Raw genomic sequence first — 26,954 nt, forward strand, 5'->3', positions numbered from 1 at the left:
TCTACCCTTTCCCCCACAGTCCCAGTTCCTTTGGTCAAACTGGGAGAAAAGGGAATTGGGGGAAATGACCAATTGATGTTTGTTTCTGGGAGGCATTGGGAACAATAGCGCATGCGCGTTGCTGTCCCTCCTCCAATGTTCATTGTCCCTGAGTAGAGGAGCGCATGCGTGAGGCCTCCCCCAGCGCTGCCATTGAGGAGCATTTACTCAGTGAGTACAAGAGGTTTGTTTGAAACAGACCGCAATAGAGAGATCAGCGCCCAGGGAAGGGAGGGAACAGCAGGCTCCTTCCAGCAGCACATCGGGATGGGAGTCTGGGACACAGAGGGGGCTCCGAGACCGGGATTGATTCGGGGTGAGTTCAGGGAGAACCGGGGGCTGTTTGTAAGAGGCCGAGCGGAGCAGGAACTGGTCCCGGAACTTGGAGTGAGCGGGCTGGGGGGAAGAGAGAGGCCTTTCTCGGGCTGTGTGTGGGCCTGCTGAGGGAGGCAGAGCGGGAAGAAGCTGCTGTGGGACATTCTTGTGGTTTTTAATCCCCTAAACATTGATGGGAATTCATTGTTTGGCTTCTGTTTCACGCTGTTTGTTGCGAATAGACGTTGAATTGTTGGGAAATAAAAGGCAATGTATCTAAATGTGATCAAGTGCCCGTTATCCAACAATTAGTGGAAATTAGTGTGGAGAACAGATGAACAACAGAATGTCCCAGAGCAGACTCAATGGGCTGAATGGCTGTAACAATTCTGTGACTCTGTCATAAATCACCAAATGCAAAAGAGTTTAAGGCCCAGTCACAACACGCTTAAAAACTACTATCACAGAATGAATCTCAGTGACAGAGGATTCTGTTTTTCGAAATTCATTCATGGGATAAGAGCATCACTGGCTAGGCCAGTATTTATTGCCCATCCCTAACTGCTTAAGAGAAGTTATGAGTCAACCACATTGCTGCAGGTCTGGAGACACAAGGATAGCAGTTTCCTTACAGGACATTAGTGAACCAGATGGATTTTCCTGACAATCAACCATAGATTCCCGGTGATGATTGGACTCTTAGAATATTATTGGCTGCCAGAGAATTAAGCAACTTTCACACATAAAAGAGTTGAAGTAGTTGGTACTGATTGAGTACTTGACTCTCACAGCCACACAGCAGAAACTGACAAGTATAGATCAATTCCAAAACACCAATGTGGACACAACAGAAACTGACAGGTGTAGATTGATAGCTGCTCTCACATATTCACTCTGCAGAAACTGAAAGGGAGAGTCTCACACTCACACTCACAACTAAACTAACACATTTACTTAGCAAACACTGGCAGCTACAGTCTGGTTAATACATTTACACATTGATAAACAAGATGCTGACAGATACAGATTCATAACTCCATCCTGAGATACCCAGAGCAGAATATAACAGGGACAGATTGGTCAATCATGCACATGTGCACATGGCAGGACATCTCAGAGGAAGACTGATAACTACATCCTCATCATCAAAACTTATTGGAACAGATTAATAACACTCCCTGTTTCAAATCACATACATTAACATGTACAGTTTGATAATGACACTCATGTTTACAGCACAGAAACTGACAGGTAGAAAGTAATAATGAAAATTGCTGGAAAATCCACAGGTTTGGCAGCATTGGTGGAGGGAAATCAGACTTAGCATTTAAGGTCTAGTGACCCCTCCTCAGAACTGATTGTGTGCATTTTCCTAGCTACCATTTGGTCTTCTCTGTGCTGGGGAAACTGAGTGTAGATTGGGTGTCCACTGCGCAGAACACCTACATTCTGTCCAGAACAAAATGCCCTGAGCTTCTAGTTACATACCACTTCAACACACCACCCTGTACCCTGGCCAACATCTCTGTCTCAGACTTGCTGCAGTGCTCCAGCAAAGTTCAGTGCAAGCTGGAAGAACAGCACCTCATTTTCTGCTTGGGAACTCGACAGCCTTCTGGACTCAATATTGAATTCTACATCTTTAGAGCTAGAGCTCTCCCGTATCATTACCCAAAACCCCTCTCACCACGCAGTGTTATCACAGGGTCTTCTGTTGTACACCAAAACTCACTAACAGTCTCCATTAATAGCTATTACTATCCTCATCTGACTGTGATCCACTAGTTTATCTGTTCAACTGTTCTTCTCTCTCTTTGGTTCTATATCCATCCACCATTTACTTCCTTGCCCTTCAACATACCCTATCTTCTGCAGAAAATCTAACATTTTCCTGGCTACAGGAAGGGTTACTAGACTGGAAATTTTAACTCTGATTTCTTTCCACAGACTCTGTCAGACCTGCTGAGATTTTCCAGCAATTTGTTTTAGTTTCTGATTTCCAGCATCTGCAGTTCTTTTGGTTTTCATTTAGAGATTAATAACTACACTTTCATACTCACAGAACATAAACCACCAGGTAAAATTGATAACCACATTCACATGTTCACAAAAGAAATTCTGTCATGCAAACATTGATAAATGCACTCACATTTACATTACAGAGCCTGACCGGGAAGGGTTCTTAACTAAACAAAACATTCATGAAGCAAAAACTGACAGGGACTGTTTAAAAGGTAAATTCTCATACTCACATAGCAGAAACTGGCAGACTTAGATTGACAATTACCCAAAAACATTCAGTATTGAGTACAGTTGTTGGGAGGTCACCTTGTAGCTGTACATACATTGGTTAGGCCACTGTTGGAATATTGCATGCAATTCTGGTCTCCTTCCTATAGGAATTTGATATTGTGAATCTTGAAAGGTTCAGAAACGATTTACAAGGATGTTGCCAGGTTTGGAGGGTTTGAGCTATCGGGAGAGGTTGAATAGGCTGTTGCTATTTTCCCTGGAGCATCGGAGGCTGAGGGGTGACACTATAGAGGTTTATAAAATCATGAGGAGCATGGATAGGATAAATTGACAAAGTCTTTTCCCTGGAGTGCGGGAGTCCAGAACTAGAGGGCATAGGTTTAGGGTGAGAGGGACAAAATATAGAAGAGACCTAAGGGGCACATTTTCATGCAGAGGGTGGTACTTGTATGGAATGACCTGCCGGAGGAAGTGGTGGATGCTGGTACAATTACAGCATTTAAAAGGCATCGAAATGGGTATATAAATAGGAAGTATTTGGAGGGATATGGGCTGGGTGCTGGCAGGTGGGACTGGATTGGATTGGGATATCTAGTTGGCATGGACAAGTTGGACCAAAGGGTCTGTTTCCGTGCTGTACGTCTCTGACATTCACCAAGCAGATTTCCTCAGATGGCTAAGGGAGTTCTCTGGGCCCACAGTTATAAATCAAGTTCTCAGACGTGACTCAGCTCTTGACTCAAGAAAAGTATGACACAGAAACTTTTTATTCACCTTCATCAGGTGATTGTGAAGGAGCGTTGCTCTGAAAGCTTGTGTGCTTCCAATTAAACCTGTTGGACTATAACCTGGTGTTGTGTGATTTTTAACTTTGTACACCCCAGTCCAACACCGGCATCTCCAAATCATGGCCTGTAAAAATAGTGTCTTGGATAAAAAAAGACATAGCAACTTTCTTTCTCTCTTCAACAGGTGGTGTTTTGGGAGTTAGATATTGAACTGTGTTAGTATCCCGGTGGTGAGTCGTCCCATTCATGGAGCTGTGCAGTTGTTGCTCAGTTTCTCCATCTCACTCAATTGGTATCGAATCATATGAAAAACAAACACAATCTGCAGACAAAGAGCAGCTCAGTGCAACAATGAAATCCGATCTGTGGTTCTGGTTAAGTTGCTGGCTTATCCAAACGAATATGCAATGAATGTGACATTGATCAATATTGCCAGACTCGCTTCACGTTGATAAACAGGTGGTGTCTCTGTCTCCCTCCAGACAAATACCTGAGGGACTAAGACACTGTGATACTTCCTCAGTTCGAAGCGAAGTGTGACCAGCTGCCTCGAGGAAACAGCAGGTATGTAGCCCATTGACGTTTACACCAGTGTTAAAGATAGATAAACTGAATCCTCATCCAAAATAGACACTCAGGGACAGCATTAAAATCTGCATTTAATAAGAACATTTTCTACAATGTAGATAAACAAATAAATCATATTGTTACATAGTTTCAACAACCATCTAGCTGCTAAGTAGAGATTGAGGGAAACTGTGCTCATCCACAGTTTCTCTCTCTCTGCATTCTCAGTGCACATCACCCCCATTTCCAATCAGTTATTATTCACAGCCATCGCATCATAGAGATGTATAGCACGGAAACAGACCCTTCAATCCAATTCGTCTATGCCAATCAGATATCATAGAACATAGATGGAACATAGAACAGTACAGCACAGAACAGGCCCTTCAGCCCACGATGTTGTGCCGACCACTAATCCTCATGTATGCACCCTCAAATTTCTGTGACCATATGCATGTCCAGGAGTCTCTTAAATGTCCCCAATGACCTCGCTTCCACAACTGCTGCTGGCAACGCATTCCATGCTCTCTCAACTCTGTGTAAAGAACCTACCTCTAACATCCCCCTCTATACTTTCCTCCAACCAGCTTAAAACTATGACCCCTCGTGTTAGTCATTTGCCCTGGGAAATAGTCTCTGGCTATCGACTCTATCTATGCCTCTCATTATCTTGTATACCTCAATTAGGTCCCCTCTTCTCCTCCTTTTCTCCAATGAAAAAAGTCTGAGCTCAGTCAACCTCTCCTCATAAGATTAAACCCCCCAGTCTAGGCAGCATCCTGGTAAACCTCCTCTGAACCCTCTCCAAAGCATCCACATCTTTCTTATAATAGGGCGACCAGAACTGGACGCAGTATTCCAAGTGCGGTCTAACCAAAGTTTTAAAGAGCTTCAACAAGATCTCACGGCTCTTAAACTTAATCCCCCTGTTAATGAAAGCCAAAACACCATATTTCTTAACAACCCTGTCCATTTGGGTGGCCATTTTAAGGGATCTATGTACCTGCACACCAAGATCCCTCTGTTCCCCTACACTGCCAGAATCCTATCCTTAATCCTGTACTCAGCTTTCAAATTCGACCTTCCAAAATGCATCAACTCGCACTTATCCAGGTTGAACTCCATCTGCCACCTCTCAGCCCATCTCTGCATCCTGTCAATGTCCCGCTGCAGCCTACAACAGCCCTCTATACTGTCAACAACACCTCCAACCTTTGTCGTCTGCAAACTTGCTGACCCATCCTTCAATCCCCTCATCCAAGTGATTAATAAAAATTACAAACAATAGAGGCCCAAGGACAGAGCCCTGTGGAACACCACTCACCACTGACTTCCAGGCAGAATATTTTCCTTCTACTACCACTCGCTGTCTTCTGTTGGCCAGCCAATTCTGTATCCAGACAGCTATATTCCCCTGAATCCCATTCCTCCTGACCTTCTGAATGACCCTACCATGGGGAACCTTATCAAATGCCTTGCTGAAGTCCAAATACACCACATCCACAGCTCGACCCTCATCAACCTTTCTCGTCACATCCTCAAAGAACTCGATAAGGTTTGTGAGGTATGACCTGCCCCTCACAAAGCCGCATTGACTGCATTTAATCAAGCCATGCTCTTCCAGATGGTCATAAATCCTATCCCTCAGAATCCTTTCTAACACCTTGCAGACAACAGACGTGAGACTTACTGGTCTGTAATTGCCGGGGATTTCCCTATTTCCTTTCTTGAAGAGAGGAATTACATTTGCATCTCTCCAGTCCTCAGATACAACTCCAGTGGAGAGCGAGGATGAAAAGATCTGCGCAAGTGGCGAAGCAATTACATTTCTAGTTTCCCAAAGCAGCCGAGGACAAATCTGGTCTGGGCCTGGTGACTTGTCAATCTTAATGTTTGATAAAATTTTCAGCACATCAGCTTCCTCTATCTCTATCCATTTCAGCATGCACACCTGCTCTTCAAAGGTTTCATTCACTACAAAGTTCATTTCTTTCATAAAGACAGAAGCAAAAATCTCATTTAGGGCTTCCCCTACCTCCTCAGACTCCACACACAAATTCCCTATGCTATCCCTGATCGACCCTATTCTTTCTTTGACCATTCTCTTATTCCTCACATAAGTGTAAAATGCCTTTGTGTTCTCCCTAATCCGTTCTGCCAAGCCTTTCTCTTGCCCCCTCCTGGCTCTCCTCAGACCATTTTTAAGCTCCTTCCTCACCTGCCTGTAATCCTGTAGAGCTGAGCTTGACCCTAGCTTCCTCCACCTTATGTAAGCTACCTTCTTCCTTTTGACGAGAAACTCCACCGCTCTCGTCATCCAAGGTTCCTTTATCTTACCCATTCTTTATGTCTCAGAGGGACATATTTATTCATCACTTGCAACAACTGTTCCTTAAACAGTCTCCACATGTCTATAGTGCCTTTACCATGGAACAATTGCTCCCAGTCCATGCTTCCTAACTCATGTCTAATTGCATCATAGTTTCCTCTTCCCCAACTAAATATCCTCCCATTTTGCCGAATCCACTCCTTCTCCATAGCTATGTAGAATGTGAGGCAGTTGTGGTCACTATCACCAAAATGCTCTCCCACCACAAGATCTGATACCTGCCCTGGCTCGTTTCCAAGCACTAAGTCTAGAATAACCACTCCCCTCGTCGACCTGTCAACGGACTGACTTAGGAAACCCTCCTGAACACACCTTACAAAAACAGCTCCATTCAAATCTTCTGCTTGAAGGAGGTTCCAATCAATATTGGGAAATTTAAAGTCACCCATTACAACAACCCTACTACGTCCACACTTTTCCAAAATCTGCCAACCTATGCTTTCTTCCATCTCCCTGTTGCTATTGGGGGGCCTGTAGTAAACCCCTAAGGAGGTGACTGCTCCCTTGCTGTTCTTAATTTCCATCCATACTGACCGATAGGCAGATCTTCGTCGACAATGGAAGCTTCTGTCGCTGCGATACCCTCCCTGATATCCTAACCCAATCTAGTCCCATTTGCCAGCACATGGCCCATGTCCCTGTAAACCCTTCCTATTCACAAACCCATTCAGATGCCTTTTAAATATTGTAGTTGTACCAGCCTCCACCACTTATCCATGCTGTTCATGATTTTACGAACCTCTATAAAAGTCTTTCTCCAGGGGAAACAGCTCCAGCCTGTTCAGCTTAGATTAGCTTAGTTACAGTGTGGAAACAGGTCCAACAAGTCCACACCGACCCGCCGAAGCACAACCCACCCAGACCCATTCTCCTACATTTATAGCTTCACCTAACACTACGGGCAATTTTAGCTTGGCCAATTCACCTGACCTGCACATTTTTGGACTGTGGGAGGAAACCGGAGCACCCGGAGGAAACCCATGCAGGCACAGGGAGAATGTGCAAACTCCACACAGTCAGTCGCTTGAGGCGGGAATTGAACCCAGGTCTCTCGCTGTGAGGCAGCAGCGCTAGCCACCATGCCGCCCATTCTCCCGTTAACTCAAATCCTCCAACCCAGATGAAGCACATTTACATGGAGTTTATCTGTGACTGAGAAGGACAGCATCAATCTTTTACTGAATAGTCATTACTGACAGAGCTGACAATTAACTAATGTGATTTCCAAACAAAGTCTCACTCCTAAATGACCTCCTAGTGGTAGCTCATGCACTACTCACAACACCTCCCTCTATAACCCACTGGCAATACAACTTCATACAGTTCTGTCCATTCCTCATCAGCCTGAATATGTGATGGTCTCCATTTCCTCATTAAGACATCATTTTTAAGATAATAATACGGAGGGATATATTCAGATTCTTTTTCTGTGTTGGCCTTTTGGTACAATTGCTTTAAATTTTCATCTTTCTGCTGTAATGTGCTTAATTTATCTTAGCTATGTCTTCCCAGTTTGTTTCAACCATCTAACCAAACAGGGTCTCTGCTAATTTCACGTCAACTTTCTTATCTGTACTCTTTGATCTCTCCTGTTTCAACTGGTGACTTTGTCACCACACAATCAGGAAAAATCTCAAGATATATGTCCAGCAATAATTCAGTTGCCTGAGTTTTCACTGGCTTTTCAACAACAGTAGGCAGCACTCCTACCGGTGAATCAACAATATCATTATCAAGGACAAATTGTATTCCCAGAACTGAGAGTTTGTCCAATACTCCTACCACAACTTCTCCACTCTTCACTGGACACTCACAATTAAGCATTTCTTGTGTCAACATGAATTCCTGTTACTAGTACATTTTCTGGCAGTAGTCCTTCAAAGGTATATATCTCCTCATCTTTTAGCATCACAGATTGAGAGGATATTTCTATCTCTTAATATTGTAACCACTTTACCTGATCCTCCTGGTCTATGTGAGTAATCACTACCTTCAGAGGTGGATGGTGTATGAAGATCTGGCACCTCCGACCAGCTTGTACATTCTGGTGCAGCTTTCTAGCTTCCTCTGTGCTTTCTGTTACCATCCCAACAAAATTCACTGCCTTATCCTGTTTCCTACATCTGGTTTCCCAGTATTTTTCCTGACCCACCAACACTCTGATTTCGCATAGCCTACTTTATTGCAAGGAAAACACCAGAGCTTTTTAATTTCTCTTTCCCCTTCAAGGGTTTCCTTTTTACCCTGTGATAAGTCATCCTTCCGACCTTCACTGTGATCCAGCATTTCCTTTCCATGTGAGGATTTCTCTTATCCTCAACTTCTACCTCTCATGGATTGAAATTGGTTTGAGAAGCCAAACTTTGATCAACTCATAACCATCAGCCGTTTCAGCTGCCAATCTTGCTGTTTTAACTCTCTGTTCTTCCACATGAATTCTCATTACTTCAGGAAGTGACTTTTTGAACTCCTGTCTAAATGCCAATTTCCAAAGTTCAAACTCCCTCTCTTTCTTCCTTTCCTTTCTCCCCTTTTTTTCTCTCTCTCTTCGCGCTCTCTTCTGCATTTAATCATAATTCAAAAGATTTCATTTTCGTTGCCCTTTCCTTGTCTTTTGCCTCTAACTCAAGTTGCTACATTTTTGATTGAATGTTAGCCATCTCTGAAGATTCTGATGGTGTTTCCAACAAATGTAAATGCTGAGTTACTACTGTAATTATCTCTCCTTTCCTCATGGAAGGACACAGACCCAATTCCTGATTGTCTGTTGTTTCCAGCAGCTAACCCTTAATCACCTTTTGTAAAAGGCCCAAAATCACTTCATCCACCTGCAGAAACTCTTGATGACTGAAAGAGTCATTGCTCTCCTAAGCATAGTTTAAACCAACTGAATTCAAAACCTGGATAAAGGACAGTAACATCTACCACTCGCTTCCTTCAAGTCCAACAAGCCTAATCCCAAATCAGAACTACAGAACAAATCCTGCAAAGAGCCCCCTAACTGGTATGGACCAGGCCAGACCCCCTCAAAACATTTCAAGGAGCCCAGACCCTAACTTTGCAAGTTGTTTTAAACAGGTGTAACTCAGTTATTCTAGGAGTGATGTAGCTAGTCAAACCAAATACTTTTAAACAAAACAGAACTGATTTACAAGATTATCAAATGAAACACAAACAAATGCTCCTCTGCCTTAAAAGAGAACAGAATACTAAATAACTTAACCTATCCGAAAACCCTACAGATTATACCAACTTAATGATGCTGTTCCCAATACTTGCAATAATCCCCACAAATACCCTTTGGCACAAAAAGGTAAAATCAAACACAGGGTCTTACAGGAGAGATGTCAGAGAGAGAGAGAGAGTACCAGCATGGACCTGCTTTGGGTTCAGTAGCTGTTTCAACTGCCTGACTGCTTTCAGTCAATAGCCAGACAGTTAAAAACCAAATCAAACCAGAGAAAAGCTGAGCTGGGAAAACTGGGACATTCCCCTTTCATTGTACAAGTATTCTTTTTAAAAACGTGGAAGCCTTTTGCCTGAGATATTACCTGTTAGCTATGATTGAAATGTTCCTAAAACCCATCAAGTCAGACTTTTCGGAGCCTGTGTCTTTTACAAGCTTGTTAAAGGATCAGCATCACCACAGCAGACTGGTTCAAAATGTAAAAGCCATGGGATACAGGGTAATGTGTTGAATTGGATGCAACGTTGGCTTAGTAACAGGAAATAAATGGTAATGGTTGATGGCTGCTCTTGTGAATGGAAGGCTGTTTCAAGTGGTGCTCTGCATGGCTCAGTGTTGGGACCTCTGCTGTTTGTTTTATACATTTAAGGATTTGGACTTGAATGTGGTGGGCAGATTTGTGAAATTTGCAGATGACGCAAAAATTGGCCATTTAGTGGATAGTGTGGTGGATAGCTGTCAGCTCCAAAAGTATTATAGATGGTTTGGTGGAGTGGGCAGGAAAGTGGCAGATGGAGTTCAGCTCTGATAAGTGTGAGGGAATACATTTTGGGAAGTCAAACAGTAAATGGCAATAGACAATAAATGGGAATATACTGAGGGGGCAGGGTAAGTGAGAGATCATGGGTCCCTAAAGGTAGATGGGGTTGTAAAGAAGGCACATGGACTGCTCTCCTTCATGGGCAGAGGGATGGAATACAAAGGTAGGGATATAACAATGAAACCGTACAAGGCAGCACTGGTGAGGCTACAACTGGAGTATTGTTGCAGTCATGTCCCCACATCACAGGAAGGACGTCATTGTTCTGGAGAGAGTGCAGAGGAGATTTACTGGAATGTTGCCAGGGCTGGTGAATCGTAGCTATAAGGAGAGGTTGAAGAGGTTGGGGTTATATTCTTTGGAACAGAGGTGTCATCATTAAGGAATATTAAATAGTGAGCTACTAATGAATAAGCAGAACTCCGAAAGCTCATGCTTCCAAATAAACCTGTTGAACGATAACCTAGTGTTGTGTGATTTTTCACAAAATAGTTAGAGGGAGGGATTCGAGTACACAGGAGGAACCTGTTTCCTTTGGCAGAGAGTTCAAACACCAGGGATCATTGATTCAAACAAAGTGGCGTAGGATTACATGATATGTGAGGAAAATGTTTTTTTATGCATAGAGTAGTGGGTATCTGGAATTTGCTGCCTGATTTGGTGGTATAGGCAGAGACCCTAAACTCTTTTAATCAAAAATCCCTGGAACTGCACCTCAGTTTCCGTTAACTGCAAGGCTAGGGGCTGTGGCAAGAAGATGGGATGAGAAAGGGTCTTTGGGTTGGCATGGACAAGATGGGCTGAATAGCCCCCTCTGTGCTGTATTATTCTTATGATTCAGTAGTTATCAATTGGACCCTGCCAGTCTTTACAGTGTGAATATGTAAATATATTGACCATATAATGAATGTTACAGTTTGATAACTACATCACACATTCTCCAAGCAGGAACTGACAGGTATAGATCAATAACCAAACTCACATATCCACATACCCACTTGCATCAGGTAGGCCCCATTTATGGAGCTGTATGGGTGTTGTTTCACTTCTGGATCTCATTCCTTTGGGCTTAGAATTTTAAGAAAAAATGGACAAGGAACAGCTCAGGGCAGGCGTGGAATCAGACCCGTGGTTCTGTTTAATTTGCTGGCTTTAAATAAAAAAATCCATAATGATCATTAACTGAATGTTACATTGATGTTGTCAATCACAACTGATGTTGATTTACAGGAGGTATCTCTTCTGTCTTCCTCCAGGCAAGTACTCAAAGGACCAGGACAATGTAATATTCCCTCGGTACAGAGCCAAGTGTGATCAGCTGCTTCGAACAAATTGCAGGTACGTAACTGCTGTCAGAGCGAAGAACATGCTTTCCACAGTCACAGAGTGGATTGAGTCAGGTTCATATTGAGCTCCATTCCCAGAGAGATATGTTCAAACCAAGAGTCAAACACCAGGAAATAGAAGTTTATATTTTTTAATCTATATTCTAAATGCATCCTACCCAGTTTCAATCAACGTGAATTAATCCTCATCCAAAATATACACTGCATTATAATCTGAACATCGAACAGAACAGGACAGGAAAGGGTCCTTCAACCCATGATGTTGTGCCAAACATGCCGCCAAAATGCAATTAATCTCTTCTGCCTGGCCTAGGTCCATAACCCTCCATTTCTTACATATTCGTTTGATACCTAAAAGTCCTTCAGATACCCTTATTGTATCTGCCTCCATCTCTACCCCTGGTAGTGCGTTCCACTGCTACCACTCTCTTTGTTTAAGAATAAAACTGCCCCTTATGTCTCATAGAGTCATAGAGGTGTACAGCATGGAAACAGACCCTTTGCTCCAACCCGTCCATGACGACCAGATATCCCAACCCAATCTAGTCCCACCTGCCAGCACCCGGCCCATATCCCTCCAAACCCTTCCTATTCATATACCCATCCAAATGCCTCTTAAATGTTGCAATTGTACTAGCCTCCACCACTTCCTCTGGCAGCTCATTCCATACCTGTACCACCCTCTGTGTGAACAAGTTGTCCCTTAAGTCTCTTTTAAATCTTTCCCTCTTAAGTATACTTCTACTTCCTTTATACTCTTCTCAGGATTCACTTGATCTATCCTATCTATACCTGACATATGCTTCCTTTTTCTTAACCAATTTCTCAATTACTTTAGTCATTCAGCATTCACTATACCTTCCAGCCTTTCCTTTCACCCTGACAGGGATATATTTTCTCTGGATTCTTGTTATCTCATTTCTGAAGGCTTCCCATTTTCCTGCCTAATACTGTCAAAATTGGCCTTTCTCCAATTTAGAACTTCAACTTTTAGATCTGGTCGATCCTTTTCCATCATTATTTAAATCTCATAGAATTATGGTCATTGGCCACAAAGTGCTCCCCCACCGACACCTCAGTCACCTGCCCTGCCTTATTTCCCAAGAGTAGGTCAAGTTTTTCACCTTCTCTCATAGGTACATCCACATACTGAATCAGAAGATTTTCTTGTACGTACTTAACAAATTGCTATCCATCTAAACCTTTAACACTCTAGCAGTCCCAGTCTATGTTTGGAAAGTTAAAATCTCCTATCAGAACCACCCTATTATTCTAACAGATAGTTGAGATCTCCATACAAGTTTCTTTCTCCATTTCCATCTGCCTGTTAGGGGGTCTATAATCCAATCCCAATAAGGTGATTATCCCTTTCTTATTTCTCCGTTCCACCCAAATAAGTTCCCTGGATGTATTTCCAGGAATATCCTCCCTCAGCACAGCTGTAATGCTATCCCTTATCATAAATGCCACTACCCCTCCTCTCTTGCCTCCCTTTCTATCCTTCCTGTTGCATTTGTATTGTGGAACATTAAGCTGCCGGTCCTGCCCATCCCTGAGTCATGTTTCTGTAATTGCTATGATATCCCAGTGCCATGTTCCTAACTATGCCCTGAGTTCATCTGCCTTCCCTGTTAGGCCCCTTGCTTTGAAGTAAATACAGTTTAATTCATTAGTCCTACCTTGTCCCTGGTTGCCCTGACTGTTTGACTCGCTTCTATTCTCAACTGTACCAGTCTCTGACTGATCTCTTCCTCACTACCTCCCATTCCCCCACCCCACCTTACTAGTTTAAATCCTCCCGAGCGGCTTGAGGAAATTTCCCTGCCAGTATATTAGTCCCCTTCTAATTTAGGTGTAATCTTGTACAGGTCACTTCCAACCCAAAAGACATTCCAGTGATCCAAAAATGTGAATCCTTCCCCATACACTAGCTCCTCAGCCATGCATTCATCTGCTCTATCCTCCTATTCCTGCCCTCACTAACTTGTAGCACTAGGAGTAACCTACTTTTTAAATTTCTGTCTAACTCTCTCTAATCTCCCTTCAGAATCTCAACCTTTTACCTTCCTATATCATTGGTTCCAATGTGGACAGTGACCTCTTACTGTCCCCTATTTCCCCATGAGAACATTCTGCACCCTCTCTGAGACATCCTTGATCCTGGCACCAGGGAACCAACACACCATTCTGCTTTATCGCTGCTGGCCACAGAAATGTCTTGTCTGTACCTCGGACTACAGAATCCCCTAATGCAAATGATCTCTTCAAAGCCAACGTACCCCTCGTTGCATTAGAGCCAGTCTCAGTACCAAAAACTTGGATTCTCAGGGGAACATAGCATGAACAGCCATCACCCCCTACACTTTCCAAAACCTGTCCAGAGGAAAATCAAATATTGACATGAAAAGGTACACATTCAGACAGATACCTAGAGGTTATTGGACACAATGAGAAAGCTCTCGTAAAGTGATCTAGTTATAATCATGAGAACAATAAATTCAAAATACAGATGCAGAACATAACTTACAATCATAACCTGTACCATTGGATAATTTCCACAGCTTTTATTCAAACTGCTTTACACTGTTGAGACTGACAATGATAGAAAAAGTCTCACTTTCATTTACAGTACATAGAATTTCTCCAGTGTAGACAGCGGTCATTTGGCCCATCCCCCCTGCAACAACTCTCCAAAGTGGATCCTACCCAGATGTAGACCCCCCCCCCCAATCCCCATAACTCCATGTTTACCATTGTTAACGCACTGACACTGCACATCCTTTAATAATACAGGACAATTTACCATGGCTAATCCAGCAAACCTGCATATGTTTGGACCATAGAAAGAAACTAGAGCTCTGAGGAAACTCATGGAGACACAGGCAAGACGTGCAAGCTGCACACAGGTAATGAATCAAGGCTGGAATTGAATCTGTGTCCCTGGCATCACTGTGCCATGATGCCACCCTGAAATGGATGGCAATAGATGAAACCTTATTCATGTTGAGCAACAGAGATTTGAAGTAACTAGAGCTCCTGCAGTTTCTGCAAGTGTCATATTAAACAGAGACAAATATATAAGTACACTCACTTATTCACAGAGCACAGACTGACAGGTGCAGATACTTTCAGGTACCGATGCACTCATCCATTCATATAGTTGAACCTGTCAGGGATAGACTGATGATTGCACAACCACATTCACATTGTAGAAACTGACAAGTACATTTGATAACACACCCACATTCCCAGAGCAGAATCTCACAGGTTGATTACTACATTTTTACATTCAACTAGAACCTAATGGTGCAGACTAATAACTAAAATCACATTGATGTTGCAAAAGCTGACAGGTAGAGACTGGTAATGACACTCTCATTTTCACACAGCAGAATCTGACAGGGGCAAATAGATAATTGGACCGTCATCTTCACATCACAGAAACTGACAGGGGGAGATAGATAACTAGACAGTCATATTCAAATTACAGAAACTGATGGACAGATCAATAACTACATTTCCATATTCACAGATCAGAAACTGACAGGTACAAATGCATTTGCAAAGGTGAGGACTAAGTCGGGAGTGTGGTGCTGGAAAAGCACAGCAGGTCAGGAAGCATCCGAGGAGCAGGAGAATCGACGCTTTGGTTAAAAGCTCTTCATCAGTACAGATGGATAACTACACCAATACATTTACATTGAAGAAACTGTCAAGGAAAGATTGATAACTACAGTCATGAATTCCTGTCACTGAAAGCAACAGGTACATTTCAATATGGACCCCCACATGTTTACTTAGCAGAAGATGGCAGGTAGACATTGATAACTATGTTCACACTTCAACAATGCCGAAACTGATATGGATGATTGATTAAACTATCACATTTACAGACCAGAAACTGTCATATTCACACAGTAGAAACCAACAAGTATAGGGAGATAACTTCATTCAAGTATGCATAAAGCAGATTCTTATTGGGATACCTGTACTCACATATTCACATAGCAGAAGCTTAGAGCTGCAGATACATAGGCTCTCATTGTAAGTATGAAATGGTTGGGTATATTCTCATTGGAGTTTTGAAGAACAATGTATGACCTTTAGAGCAAAAAAAAAATGATCTGACGGGAGTTGACAGAGTTGATGCTGGGAGGATGGCACTGCTCATGAGACAATCCAGAGTAGGGGACACAGTTTTGAACAGGAAGCCTTCTGTTCCACAGAGACCAATTAGGGTTGGGTATCAGCTTAATTTATGCTAATGCACCCATGTATCATTTTTTGATACATAAGGGAGTCTTTGGTTACGGGCACTAAACATCAAAATGAGATGAAGACCATAGCTGAAGCCTTTGTGATCTGTTCTCATGACAGAGTACACGCAGACAGATAGAAATGTCACAGAATTCTCATGCTTCTTATGGTTCTGCTTTGAGATATTTAAAGTGATACAAGATTGAAAGAAATTAATAACTACAGCATATACACTGTGTCTGCATGACAGGATTGGGAGGCAAAATTCACCATGCACTTTATCTGTAACTTACTGATATATGTGTGTGCTCACAGATCACATACTGATCGATTCAGTTATAAGTTACCCTGACGTATCAGAGATGGAGTGAAAAAAAATTAACCATCCATTTTATCAGAAAGTTTGAGATGTTGAGATATTTGCTCTCTGTCATGCCAGTGATTGACTGAAACTGAGTAAATAGAAGATTAGAAACAATAAACTGGCAGTTACAGAATGAAATACTGAGTCACTTGCAAAGCAATAAATTGTTAAGATATAATGCAACTATTGATTAGCAAGAAACTGGCATAAACAATGTAATATCAGCAGTGACATTGTTACTGACAATATCTGCAATGTACAAAGTATTATCCTTTATCAAAATGCTGGAGTTATAAATACAAACTCAGCTTCAATTTGCAGAAGCTGATATTCATGAGGTATGGGAGTGGAGGATAGTGAGCCCTACCTGAGTCTGTCCAAAGTGGTATCTGGTACTTTCAAAGTTGACACTGACACAGTAAAGCAACAAGGTACACTTCAGAAGATTTGAGTTACAGACCAGTAACATGTTAAGACTGTGAAATAGAGTTTTAAAATAAATACATCCCAGAAACAGAAGGGCACAGATTGGAATCGAGAGTGTGGTGCTGTCAGGCAGCATCCGAGGAGCAGGAGAATCGTTGATTCGAGCATAAGCCCTTCATCTCGACGTTTTAGGCATAAGCCCAGCATCTGCAATCCTCACTTTCTCCTGGGGACACAGATTGGAGGAATATTTCTAAGTAGCTGGCAAATAGTGTAACGTTTTACCGCATACATCAGTGTTTGATGGATACAGAATAAAACCTGTCTTGAAGTAACACTAACTGACTATTACACAGAGGACCAGAGCCTCAGTGGACAGATGTTGAATTAATGACCAATGTGTAAATTAGGACTGGACTGATACAAAGTTAAAGTGACACATATAGCATGCTAACAGTTGCTGGTTAACAGGTATTCGCATATGACTGAGAAATGTTATAAATCCCGACATGAAACTGCAAGACGTCTAAATGAAAAGTGCAGCAACGTGGTTCAGTTACACTGCAGGTACTTGCAAAGCACACAGTTATCGATCGGTCTCTGGGCCCACAGTTATTAGTCAAGGTCTCAGAAATATATTGCATCAACCCCAAGTGTAGAAAACACTCACAGTCAGGTTCCAGTGGTTTGTGTAACTTGACAACAAATGTAATCACAATTTCGAATGGATGAGAGTTTTTTTTCACACAGTGACAAGTTCTGTGTTAATTCCAGCCTATACAGAGGAACAGAAACAGACATGCGGAGCTAGAAACACATCATCACAACAACGAGCAAAAGGAAACCGAGCCAATACCACAGTCAGTCACTTTCTGTGTGACAGACACAAAACAAATCTCGCTCAGTCAGACTGACAGGAACAGAATCATTATCCACTTCACATTTCGTTGTAGTTTGTGACAGATCCACATTGGATCCCACTCTAACCAATCAGAGACACTCAATGTTGGGAAATGATTCTCTATAAACTACCCAATCAGGAACCAGGCTTTCCCCCATCCTTCATTAGCATTGATGACGTCGTCAGTCTATAAAAAGGGAGCTCCGAGCCCACTTCCCCATATTCTGTCTCTGACAGTGAGCGGCGCTATGGCTGATGAGAAGAAAGCTCAGCAAACCTCCAAGAAGGGCGCGAAGAAAATCATCAAGAAGGCGCCAGCGAAGGGCGGCAAGAAGAGGAGGCGGACCAGGAAAGAAAGTTACGCCATCTACATCTACAAAGTGATGAAGCAGGTTCACCCCGACACCGGTATCTCCTCCAAGGCCATGAGCATCATGAACTCGTTCGTCAACGATATTTTCGAGCGCATCGCGGGGGAGGCTTCCCGCCTGGCCCATTACAACAAGCGCAGCACCATCAGCTCCCGGGAGATCCAGACCGCCGTGCGGCTGCTGCTGCCCGGGGAGCTGGCCAAGCACGCCGTGTCGGAGGGTACAAAGGCGGTGACCAAGTACACCAGCTCCAAGTGAAGGACCGCACTGCACTGAAACACACACACATCCACAACCCAAAGGCTCTTATAAGAGCCACCCACAACCTTCTTGAGACAGCAGAACCATTTCTTTAAGGGATGTTTGTTTTAGTTTGCATGTGGTTCTTGATAAGGCTTTTGAATTTCTTGTGCTACAGGTTGTTAAGTGCTTTGTAAATTATTCGCCAGTGGGGTTGGAGAGAGCAGATCAGGCGCCAGTGAGTCATTTTTCATATTGCTTGTTCACCCCTGGCAGATAAATGCCCACGTCTTTCCGTCCCACGATTAATGCATTTTACCTTCTGATTTACTTTACATTTCCAATGCGCGGGTGACATACTTTTTTTAGCAATGCAAAGTAAATCTTCCTGCTGTTGGTGAGAGACTTTCAAAGTGAACCGAGAGAACTCCAACACAGCTCCCAGACTGAAACTTGGAGGTCTTGCTGAATCTGATCGAGAGCGATGAAGGACGGCATTAAAATATCGTCTTAAAAAACGTGTTCGCTCTCGATGCTGAGCTGGTTTATGAGCATATCGGGGTGGTATTAAAATGCGTAAAGAAAAGACAGGTTGCAGACGGCAGTGTTTGGCCTGTTTTGTTTCAGCTTCTCAACGTTTAGAAAATAACCCACTCTCAAGATCAGAAATGGGCAAATGAGGGAGAGTAAGACCGTGTGAAGTACTCGTTTGTAAACTAAAAGTAAATTAACAGGAGTATTATTGTTTTTTGAACTTTCTCAGTTTTTTGTACTTCGTTTTTCAGGTAAAACATACTCCTTTGTTTGGAATTTGGCGGGATTTTCAAATTGGAAAGAAAGCGGTTGATGTTTTGGCGCCTGTCATTGCCGCCCTCCTCCCCGAATTGGGGAATGAAGCAGATTTGATTCAGGATTGAAACAACATTAGGAGACGCTGACCAATCAGACATAGCCGCCCCACCATTCCTCCCGAAGGTATAAGAGACCGCGATGTGGGCGGGGTGCAGCATTCTCCGTGAAAGTTCTTGTGACAATGTCTGGGAGAGGAAAAGGCAGTGGGAAAGGTCGCGCCAAGGCGAAGTCTCGGTCGTCCCGGGCTGGCCTGCAGTTCCCGGTGGGCCGTGTTCACAGGCTCCTGAGAAAGGGTAACTATGCCGAGCGTGTGGGTGCCGGAGCGCCGGTCTATCTGGCTGCGGTGCTGGAGTATCTGACGGCTGAAATCCTGGAGCTGGCCGGCAACGCGGCCCGGGACAACAAGAAGACCCGCATCATCCCCAGGCACCTACAGCTGGCCGTGCGCAACGACGAGGAGCTCAACAAGCTGCTGGGAGGGGTGACCATCGCTCAGGGCGGGGTGCTGCCTAATATCCAGGCCGTGCTGCTGCCCAAGAAAACTTCCGCTGCTGGATCCGCGAAAAAGTGAAGAGACCATTCTTGAATCTGACAACTCAAAGGCTCTTTTAAGAGCCACTCACAGCATCGGTGAAAGGAGCTGAATCCTCTGTCGGGTTGGAATACTTTAGTTTTAATTTGCAGAGCCCTGGCCGTTGTACTTGACATCGCTAAATTTCTATTTCCTTTTTATTGGATACTGTTACTGTCTGTGGGAGCAGAGGAAGTTTATATCATAGAATACGATTGTAAGATTGTCTGGAACGACATTATTTCTCATTGCACGGTCACTGCCTGAGCGATCAATGTTCTATAAGTTTAGAATAGTGTCACGGATGTTCCCGATCGAGTTTGGCTTCATATTTCCTTTAACTGCATCAATAAACTGAATCCTCCCACTGTCTCTGCAGCATACACCTCTGCAATTTATTCTCTGCTCGGTTCATACCCACTCTTATTTTCGCTCGCCTCTGGAGAGAGAGCGTATTCCACAGCAGTCAGTCATTTTTCAGCTGTGAAAGGAGGGAACGCGGTAAAGTGAGATTGTGTGAAGTTTAGTTTCGTAACCGAAAAACCAATCAACATGTACATGTATTCTCCTCTGTATAATCTCCTGCTCTTTTATACGTGATGGCGGGCATTTTCAAATTTGAAAATAAGCCGTTGGTCTCTTGGCGCCATTTTTCCCCTTTTCTCTCCTGTCCCCACCTCACCAAACCATGTTAATGCAAAGGGAGTCAATGAGGGGATGGGGTTTTTCCTGAAATATCTAACCCAATACCACAATTTGATGTGAACATCACCCTTCTAACTATTATATTTCAGCAATCCCTGAATGAAGATCTCATTAGTTGCAAATTCACCGCTGCTGCCTTCCGTTTTTGTTTTTAACTTACTTCCGATCGAAATACAGTACTAATGTCCCCTATCTCTTCCTGCTCTCTCTGGATAAGCAACCTGTACCCGCAGTGAATCAATCGAAAAACCACCGATTGAAACATTTTAAAAGCTAAAACAGTGTACACCGATAAAATTACAGAACCACACTTTTTATCAATAATTTTTATTTCAGCCAGATTATTACTTGCCCGAAGACAATTTGTAATCACTACCTGATCGGGCAGATGGAAAGAACGCGCCCCATAAACACATCGCAGGCTCCCAGAGTGTTATGCCTGGGAAATATAAATACTGTATTATATGTAACATATTCTGGGTTCCACAAAAAGTAAAATCAAATTATTATTCATGGCATGGACAGCCAAGTACACATTGATATAATTCCTGAGATGAACAGGTATTCACGAAAAGAGAGGATCAAAGGGTACGGGAAGTTTGAGAAATATCAGCCAGAAATGATAGAACAAGCTGGATGGACAGAATGGTCTAATGCTGTTGCTACATCTTACAATTACAAGTTACGATGCGATTCTTTGTATGGAATAACCAGGTTGCACAACAGTAGAGTCTCGATTGGCCGAATAGCCTCTTAGCTACACTGTAGGAATACTTGCAATTTTAAACTCATTCGCCACGGTAAACGGCAACAAAGTGAACCGTCCACTCCGAATGCTCTCTACTGTACCGCAGAACATGCCAATAGTATATTTTTGGAACCGAAATAATTTTAAAAGTCGCGATAAACGCTAAATAACCGGCTGCAGTAACAATCCCCTCACTGTGTACTACCTTCCCCGCCCTCAGGTCTCCGCTCTCTCTCGGAGGGTTTGGGTGGCTCTGAAAAGAGCCTTTGGGTTCGCTGGAAAAGGGTCGCTTTATGCTCAGCCGCCGAATCCATAGAGAGTGCGGCCCTGACGTTTCAGAGCGTACACCACATCCATGGCGGTGACCGTCTTGCGCTTGGCGTGCTCAGTGTAGGTGACCGCATCCCTGATCACATTCTCCAGGAAAACCTTCAGCACCCCGCGGGTCTCCTCGTAGATCAAACCCGAGATGCGCTTGACCCCGCCACGGCGAGCCAGGCGCCGGATGGCTGGTTTGGTGATGCCCTGGATGTTATCACGGAGCACTTTGCGGTGCCGCTTCGCTCCGCCTTTTCCCAGGCCTTTGTCTCTTCCAGACATCACTCTACAGGGAGGTGGGGGGGGGGGGGGGGAATCTTGATGGGCGGCAAGGTGGCACAGTGGTTAGCACTGCTGCCTCACAGCGCCAGTAAACCCGGGTTCAATTCCCGCCTCAGGCAACTGTCTGTGTGGAGTTTGTACATTTTCCCCGTGTCTGCGTGGGTTTGTTCCGGTTTTCTCCCACAGTCCAAAAAATGTGCAGGTTCGGTCAATTGGCCATGCTAAATTGCCCGTTGTGTTTTAGGTGGTGGGGAAATGTAGGGGAAAGGGTCTGGGTGAGTTGCTCTTCGGACGGTCGGTGTGGACTTGTTGGGCCGAAGGGCCTGTTTCCACATTAAGTAATCTAATCAAATAGCGCCGTTTTTCATCTTTCCAGCAGGTAGTTGGGGAGTTGGATATTGAGCTGTGTAAACATCCTGGTGGTTGAGTATTCCCATTCAGTTGTTGCTCAGTTTCTGGATCTCACTCAACTGATATCAAGCTAAAAATCTCACAACACCACGTTATAGTCCAACAGTTTTTTTGGAAGCACTTGCTGTGTAACTTTTTGCACCCCAGTCCCACACCAACATCTCCACATCAACTGGTATCGAATCACATGAAAAACAAACACAATCCCCAGACAAGGAGCAGCTCAGGGCAACAATGGAATCAGATCCGTGGTTCTGGTTAAGTTGTTGGCTTTAAATTAAAAAAAACATTCTAATTAATATGCAACGAGTGTGACAATTCAATATTGCCAGACTAGTCTCATGTTGATTTACAGGTGGTGTCCCTGTATCTTCCTCCAAAAAAACACCTGAGGGACTAAGACACTGTAATACTTCCTCAGTTCAAAGCAAAGAGTGACCAGCTGCCTCGAATAAACAGAAGGCATGTAGCCCATTGACGTTTACACACCACTGTTGGAGATAGATAAACTGAATCCTCATTCAGGAATACCATTAAAATCTGCAGTTATTAACAGAATTTTCAAAGTTACAATGAAGACAGACAAATAGGCCACATTGTTGCATTATTTCAACAACCATCAGTGAAGTAGGGGTTAAGTGCAGAGATGGAAGGAAACTGTGCTCACTGACAGGACAAGAGTGACCGAAGAGTCATCGAGTCATAGAGACAGAGAGCATAGAAACAGACCCTTCGGTCCAACTTGTCTATGCTGATCAGATATCGTAACCTAATCTGGTCCCATTTGCCAGCACTTAGCTCATGTCTCTCTAAACCCTTCCTGTTCATATTGTTAAAGTACAGATTTGAGATGGCCCAGGGAATCCCTTGTGGACTCAGACCTATCAGCCTCTCTTGGTTCGTCCTGGAGATCATACTCTTTGGTAGTGTGGAATAAAAACCTCTTGCAGACAGTTCAGTTCATTGTTAGCCTTCCCCTTTATTTACCAAGAGCATCACTGTTACAATGTAACATTGACGTCTAAAACCTTTAAAACGTAGGATAGCAGCTCTTCCTTTAAGAGCCCTCGCAGGCTACTCCACTCTTCTGTCCCTAATAGGCTTCCTTTTCACAAAAAACACTGCATGTCCTAATTTGTAAGGAAGAGAAGTTAATTAACAGGTCTGTGTGCACTCAGCTGATCACTCCTGTTGGCCCTTAGCCATCCTTCTGGTAGAAAAAACAGATCCAGCCGAGTCAGGCGCCTGTTGGTGAGGTAACTCACTATCATAAAGAGGTATCAGTCTAAACTATGTGGGAGAGGTCATAAGGTAACCTTGCACAGCTTGCGTGTCAGATATCATTGTTTTACAAAATGGCATCTTAGTGAGCAGGGCAAGCTTTGACCATAAAATAGCTTCCTGACAGATTGTGTCAGAATCTCTTCAATGATAGGTTTAGAATAGTTTTTAAGCTAGGAGCAGACTCCTACTTTTTATCTTAAACACAAAATAATTCTGTACCTGAGGCTGAAAAGTTACAGATTAAACATGCTTTCTTTTCAAGGTTGTGATTCAAATTCAAAGAAGACAGAAGATCTGATGAGTTTGAATTGACAGTAGGGCAGTCATGGCGTGTGAGAACACCAAGTAAGTTAAAGCTTCATCAATATTACATTTTAGAGTTTGCATTTCACAATCAGCGATGGCTACTCAAAATTATCATAAAGTCCCAAAATGCAAATAAATTCAAAACATTCATCTCTCTGTCTCTTTCTCACACACACATAAGGGTAATAAGAATCCACTATAATTGATAGGACCTGACCGTTTATTACAAGGCTTTTGACATGCTTCTGAGATGACACAGAGTTTCCGAGATCACGTTCAAACACTGTCATTAATTTCATACGTTAACATCTGTGAATGTTATCAGTCTGTGTCCTTTTTACACAGATTCATTGATGTTAAGGCAAATGTTCTTAATTGCTTGACAGCATCCTGTGAGAATGGTGAGAACAGATTTTTAAAAAATCTTCTGTACATCCTAGGTTCCCCCTTTTGTGGCCTGATGCCTCTCTGCTTGTCCTGTTTATTTTCTTGTGTTCTATAATTCAACATTACATTTAGTCTAAGTATTTAAGGACAAGCTTTAAGGCTTTCTCATTATACCCACTCAGATGCCTTTTAAATGTTATAATTGTACCAGGCTCCACCACTTCTCCATGCGCCTTATGATTTTATAAACTTTTATAAGGTCACTCTCCAGGGAAAACACTTCCAGCCTATTCAGCCTCTGCCTACAGCTCAACCTCTCCAACTGGGATGAAGTATATTTGCATGGAGTTTATCTGTCTAGATTAGAGTGGTGCTGGAGAAGCACAGCAGTTCAGGCAGCATCCGAGGAGCAGTCACATAAAGAGATGACAACTAAATAATGTGAATTCCAAACAGACAATCTATACAGGTAGTTCATGCGCTACTCACAGCATGTCCTTTCTATAACCCACTGGCAATAGGACTTGATAAATGTCTGCCCATTTCTCATCTGCCTGAATGTGATGTTCTCCATTTCCTCATTAAGACATCATTTTTAAGATAATAACAATTGGGATGCATTTGGATTTGTTTTCTGTATGTCTTTTGATAGAATTGCTTTAAATTTTCATCTTCTTGCTGTAACTCAGTTAATTTACCTGAGCTAAAGATGTCTGTTTTGTTATCTATCTGTTCCTGGTTTGTCTCAACTATCTGACCACACAGGGTCTCTGTTAATTTCCCTTCAACTTCCTTATCTGTACTCTTTGATCTTTCCTGTTTCAACTGGTGACTTTGTGACCTCGTTACCACACAGTCAGGAAACATCCCAGGATGTGTATCCAGCAAGAGTTCAGTTGCCTGAATTTCCATTGGATTTTCAGCCACAGTCAGCAGCACTCCTACCAGTGAATCAGCAACATCATTAACAAGGACAAATTGTGTTCACGGAGCTGAAAGTTTGTTCAGTACTCCTACTATGACTTCTCCCCTCTTCACGAGACACTCTAACCTCACTTCTGACAACTGAGTATTTCTTATTTCAATATGAATTCCCATTACTCATACCTTTTCTGGCAATACTCCTTCAGAGGTACATATATCCTCATATTTTCACATCACATATTGAGACGATCCTTGTATCTCTGAATATTGTTACCTCTTTACCTGCTGCTCCTGGCCTATGCGAGTAAACTTTACCTTCACGGTGTATGGTTTAAGAAGATCTGGCACTTCCTCCATAAACAACGTCCGACCAGCTTGTACATTCTGGTGCAGTTTTCTAGTCTCCACAGTGCTCTCTGTTACCACTCCAACAAAATTCACTGGCTTATCCCGTTTTCCGACATCTGGTTTCTCAGTGCTTTGCCTAACCCACTAATACTGATTCCATGTGGCCGACTTTATTGAAAACACCAGAGCTTTTTCACTTCTCTTTCCCCTTCAAGGGTTTCCTTTTCACCCTGTGGTAAATCATCCTTGTGATCTTTACAGAGATCTACTTTTTTACTTTCCATGTGAGAATTTCTCTTATCCACAATTATTATCCCTCATGGATTGAAATTGATTTTGGCAACCCAATTTGATTTATTGATCAACCCAAGTCCACCAATCTTTATATCGTCTGCATTTAGTAACGATAATTTAAAGTTACTATCAAGGTAAACAAATATCGGATGTGATTCCTTTCAGAAACCATATGTAAAGTAGTAATCCAAGACAGAGGACGGGAAAAATTTCTGGCTGTAACAGCTATTCCTTTATTGAGGGATTTCCTCGAATTCCAGGAGCAGCAATTACTCTTTGATATGCTGTTGCATTGTTTTGGAACTTTGGGAAAAAAATGTCAAAACAACAGCAGTTTTAAAAGGGAGAAGAACAGACAAAGGAAGTACATAGTGAGGATGGTGAAGGAGAGAGAGAGAACCTGCACAGTTACTACTTTTGCTGTTTTGAATTCATGTATCGCTGGACATTGTTAATTTTCCCAGATGCACTCCAAACAGTGAAATTCACAAGTAATCTTGGAGGAACCTTTTTGGGCAAAGTTCACAGCACAGAATCAGATAGGTTAATCGTTGTTTTAAGTGTGTCCAACAGAATGGCTGCAGTAGTGATTAGAGTGGGTTATTTCTTGATTATATGTTTTTGGAGACATGTCTCTTGATTAAACTTAAAATATAAGCCATAACTATTAATTTAACTTGAGGCAGTGTTTTGTTTAGAGGAATAAGTCGGTGTTATTTTCTGGGTCTGTAGATTGTGAAGGAGCAAAAGTGGCCTTTAGTGCAGTGATATGTGCTTCTTGTCAGATGTGGGAGTTTAAAGAGAGTTTAAGGTTTACTGTGGACTATATCTGGCATAAATGCTGTTGGATGTGAATCTTATCAGATCAAATGGATCAGTTGGAGAGAAAGTTAGAAGCGATGAGGAATTTGCAACAGTATGTGATGGATGGCAGTTATAGGAAGGTGGGGGGGATAACATCTCAGATACAGTCACATAGATGGGTTAACTCCAGGAAAGGTAAGAGAGGTAGGCAGCTAGTGCAGGAGTCTTTTGTGCGCATACCAATTTCCAACAGGTATGCTGTTTTGGAAAATGTAGGGGCTGATGGATTCTCAGGGGAATGTAGCACGATCAGACAAGTTTCTGATACTAAGGCTGGCTCTAATGCAACGAGGGGTACGTCGGCTTCCAAGAGGTCAATTGTGTTAGGGGATTTTGTAGTCCGAGGTACAGACAGATGTTTCTGTGGCCAGTAGTGAAAAAGAATAGTGGTGTATTG

At 42.9% G+C, this 26,954-nt stretch overlaps 3 protein-coding genes and 1 long non-coding RNA gene across 5 annotated transcripts; 3 read left to right on the forward strand and 1 right to left on the reverse strand.

Moving 5' to 3' along the window:
• The first annotated feature begins 207 nt into the window (after window positions 1–207).
• Window positions 208–16,573, forward strand: LOC140470787 (uncharacterized). Of its 2 annotated transcripts, XR_011956702.1 has the most exons (5): window positions 208–355; window positions 3,878–3,959; window positions 11,615–11,696; window positions 14,498–14,610; window positions 15,237–16,573. It is a non-coding gene; the product is annotated as an uncharacterized lncRNA (long non-coding RNA). The 2 variants fall into 2 exon arrangements; XR_011956703.1 differs by lacking the exon at window positions 14,498–14,610.
• Window positions 16,574–17,825: 1,252 nt separating this feature from the next.
• Window positions 17,826–18,342, forward strand: LOC140470687 (histone H2B-like). Its single transcript, XM_072566710.1, has one exon. It carries the CDS (start codon window positions 17,826–17,828, stop codon window positions 18,279–18,281), a length of 456 nt encoding a protein of 151 aa, XP_072422811.1. The 3' UTR covers window positions 18,282–18,342.
• Window positions 18,343–19,263: 921 nt separating this feature from the next.
• Window positions 19,264–20,058, forward strand: LOC140470720 (histone H2A-like). The gene has a single exon (XM_072566754.1). The coding sequence runs from the start codon at window positions 19,297–19,299 to the stop codon at window positions 19,684–19,686; it is 390 nt and encodes a 129-aa protein (XP_072422855.1). The 5' UTR covers window positions 19,264–19,296; the 3' UTR covers window positions 19,687–20,058.
• A 1,277-nt stretch (window positions 20,059–21,335) lies between these two features.
• LOC140470758 (uncharacterized) lies at window positions 21,336–21,739 on the reverse strand. The gene has a single exon (XM_072566789.1). It carries the CDS (start codon window positions 21,737–21,739, stop codon window positions 21,437–21,439), a length of 303 nt encoding a protein of 100 aa, XP_072422890.1. The 3' UTR covers window positions 21,336–21,436.
• Between the last annotated feature and the right edge of the window lie 5,215 nt (window positions 21,740–26,954).

This window comes from Chiloscyllium punctatum, chromosome 52 (assembly GCF_047496795.1).
Source record: "Chiloscyllium punctatum isolate Juve2018m chromosome 52, sChiPun1.3, whole genome shotgun sequence".
Lineage (NCBI taxonomy): Eukaryota > Metazoa > Chordata > Chondrichthyes > Orectolobiformes > Hemiscylliidae > Chiloscyllium > Chiloscyllium punctatum.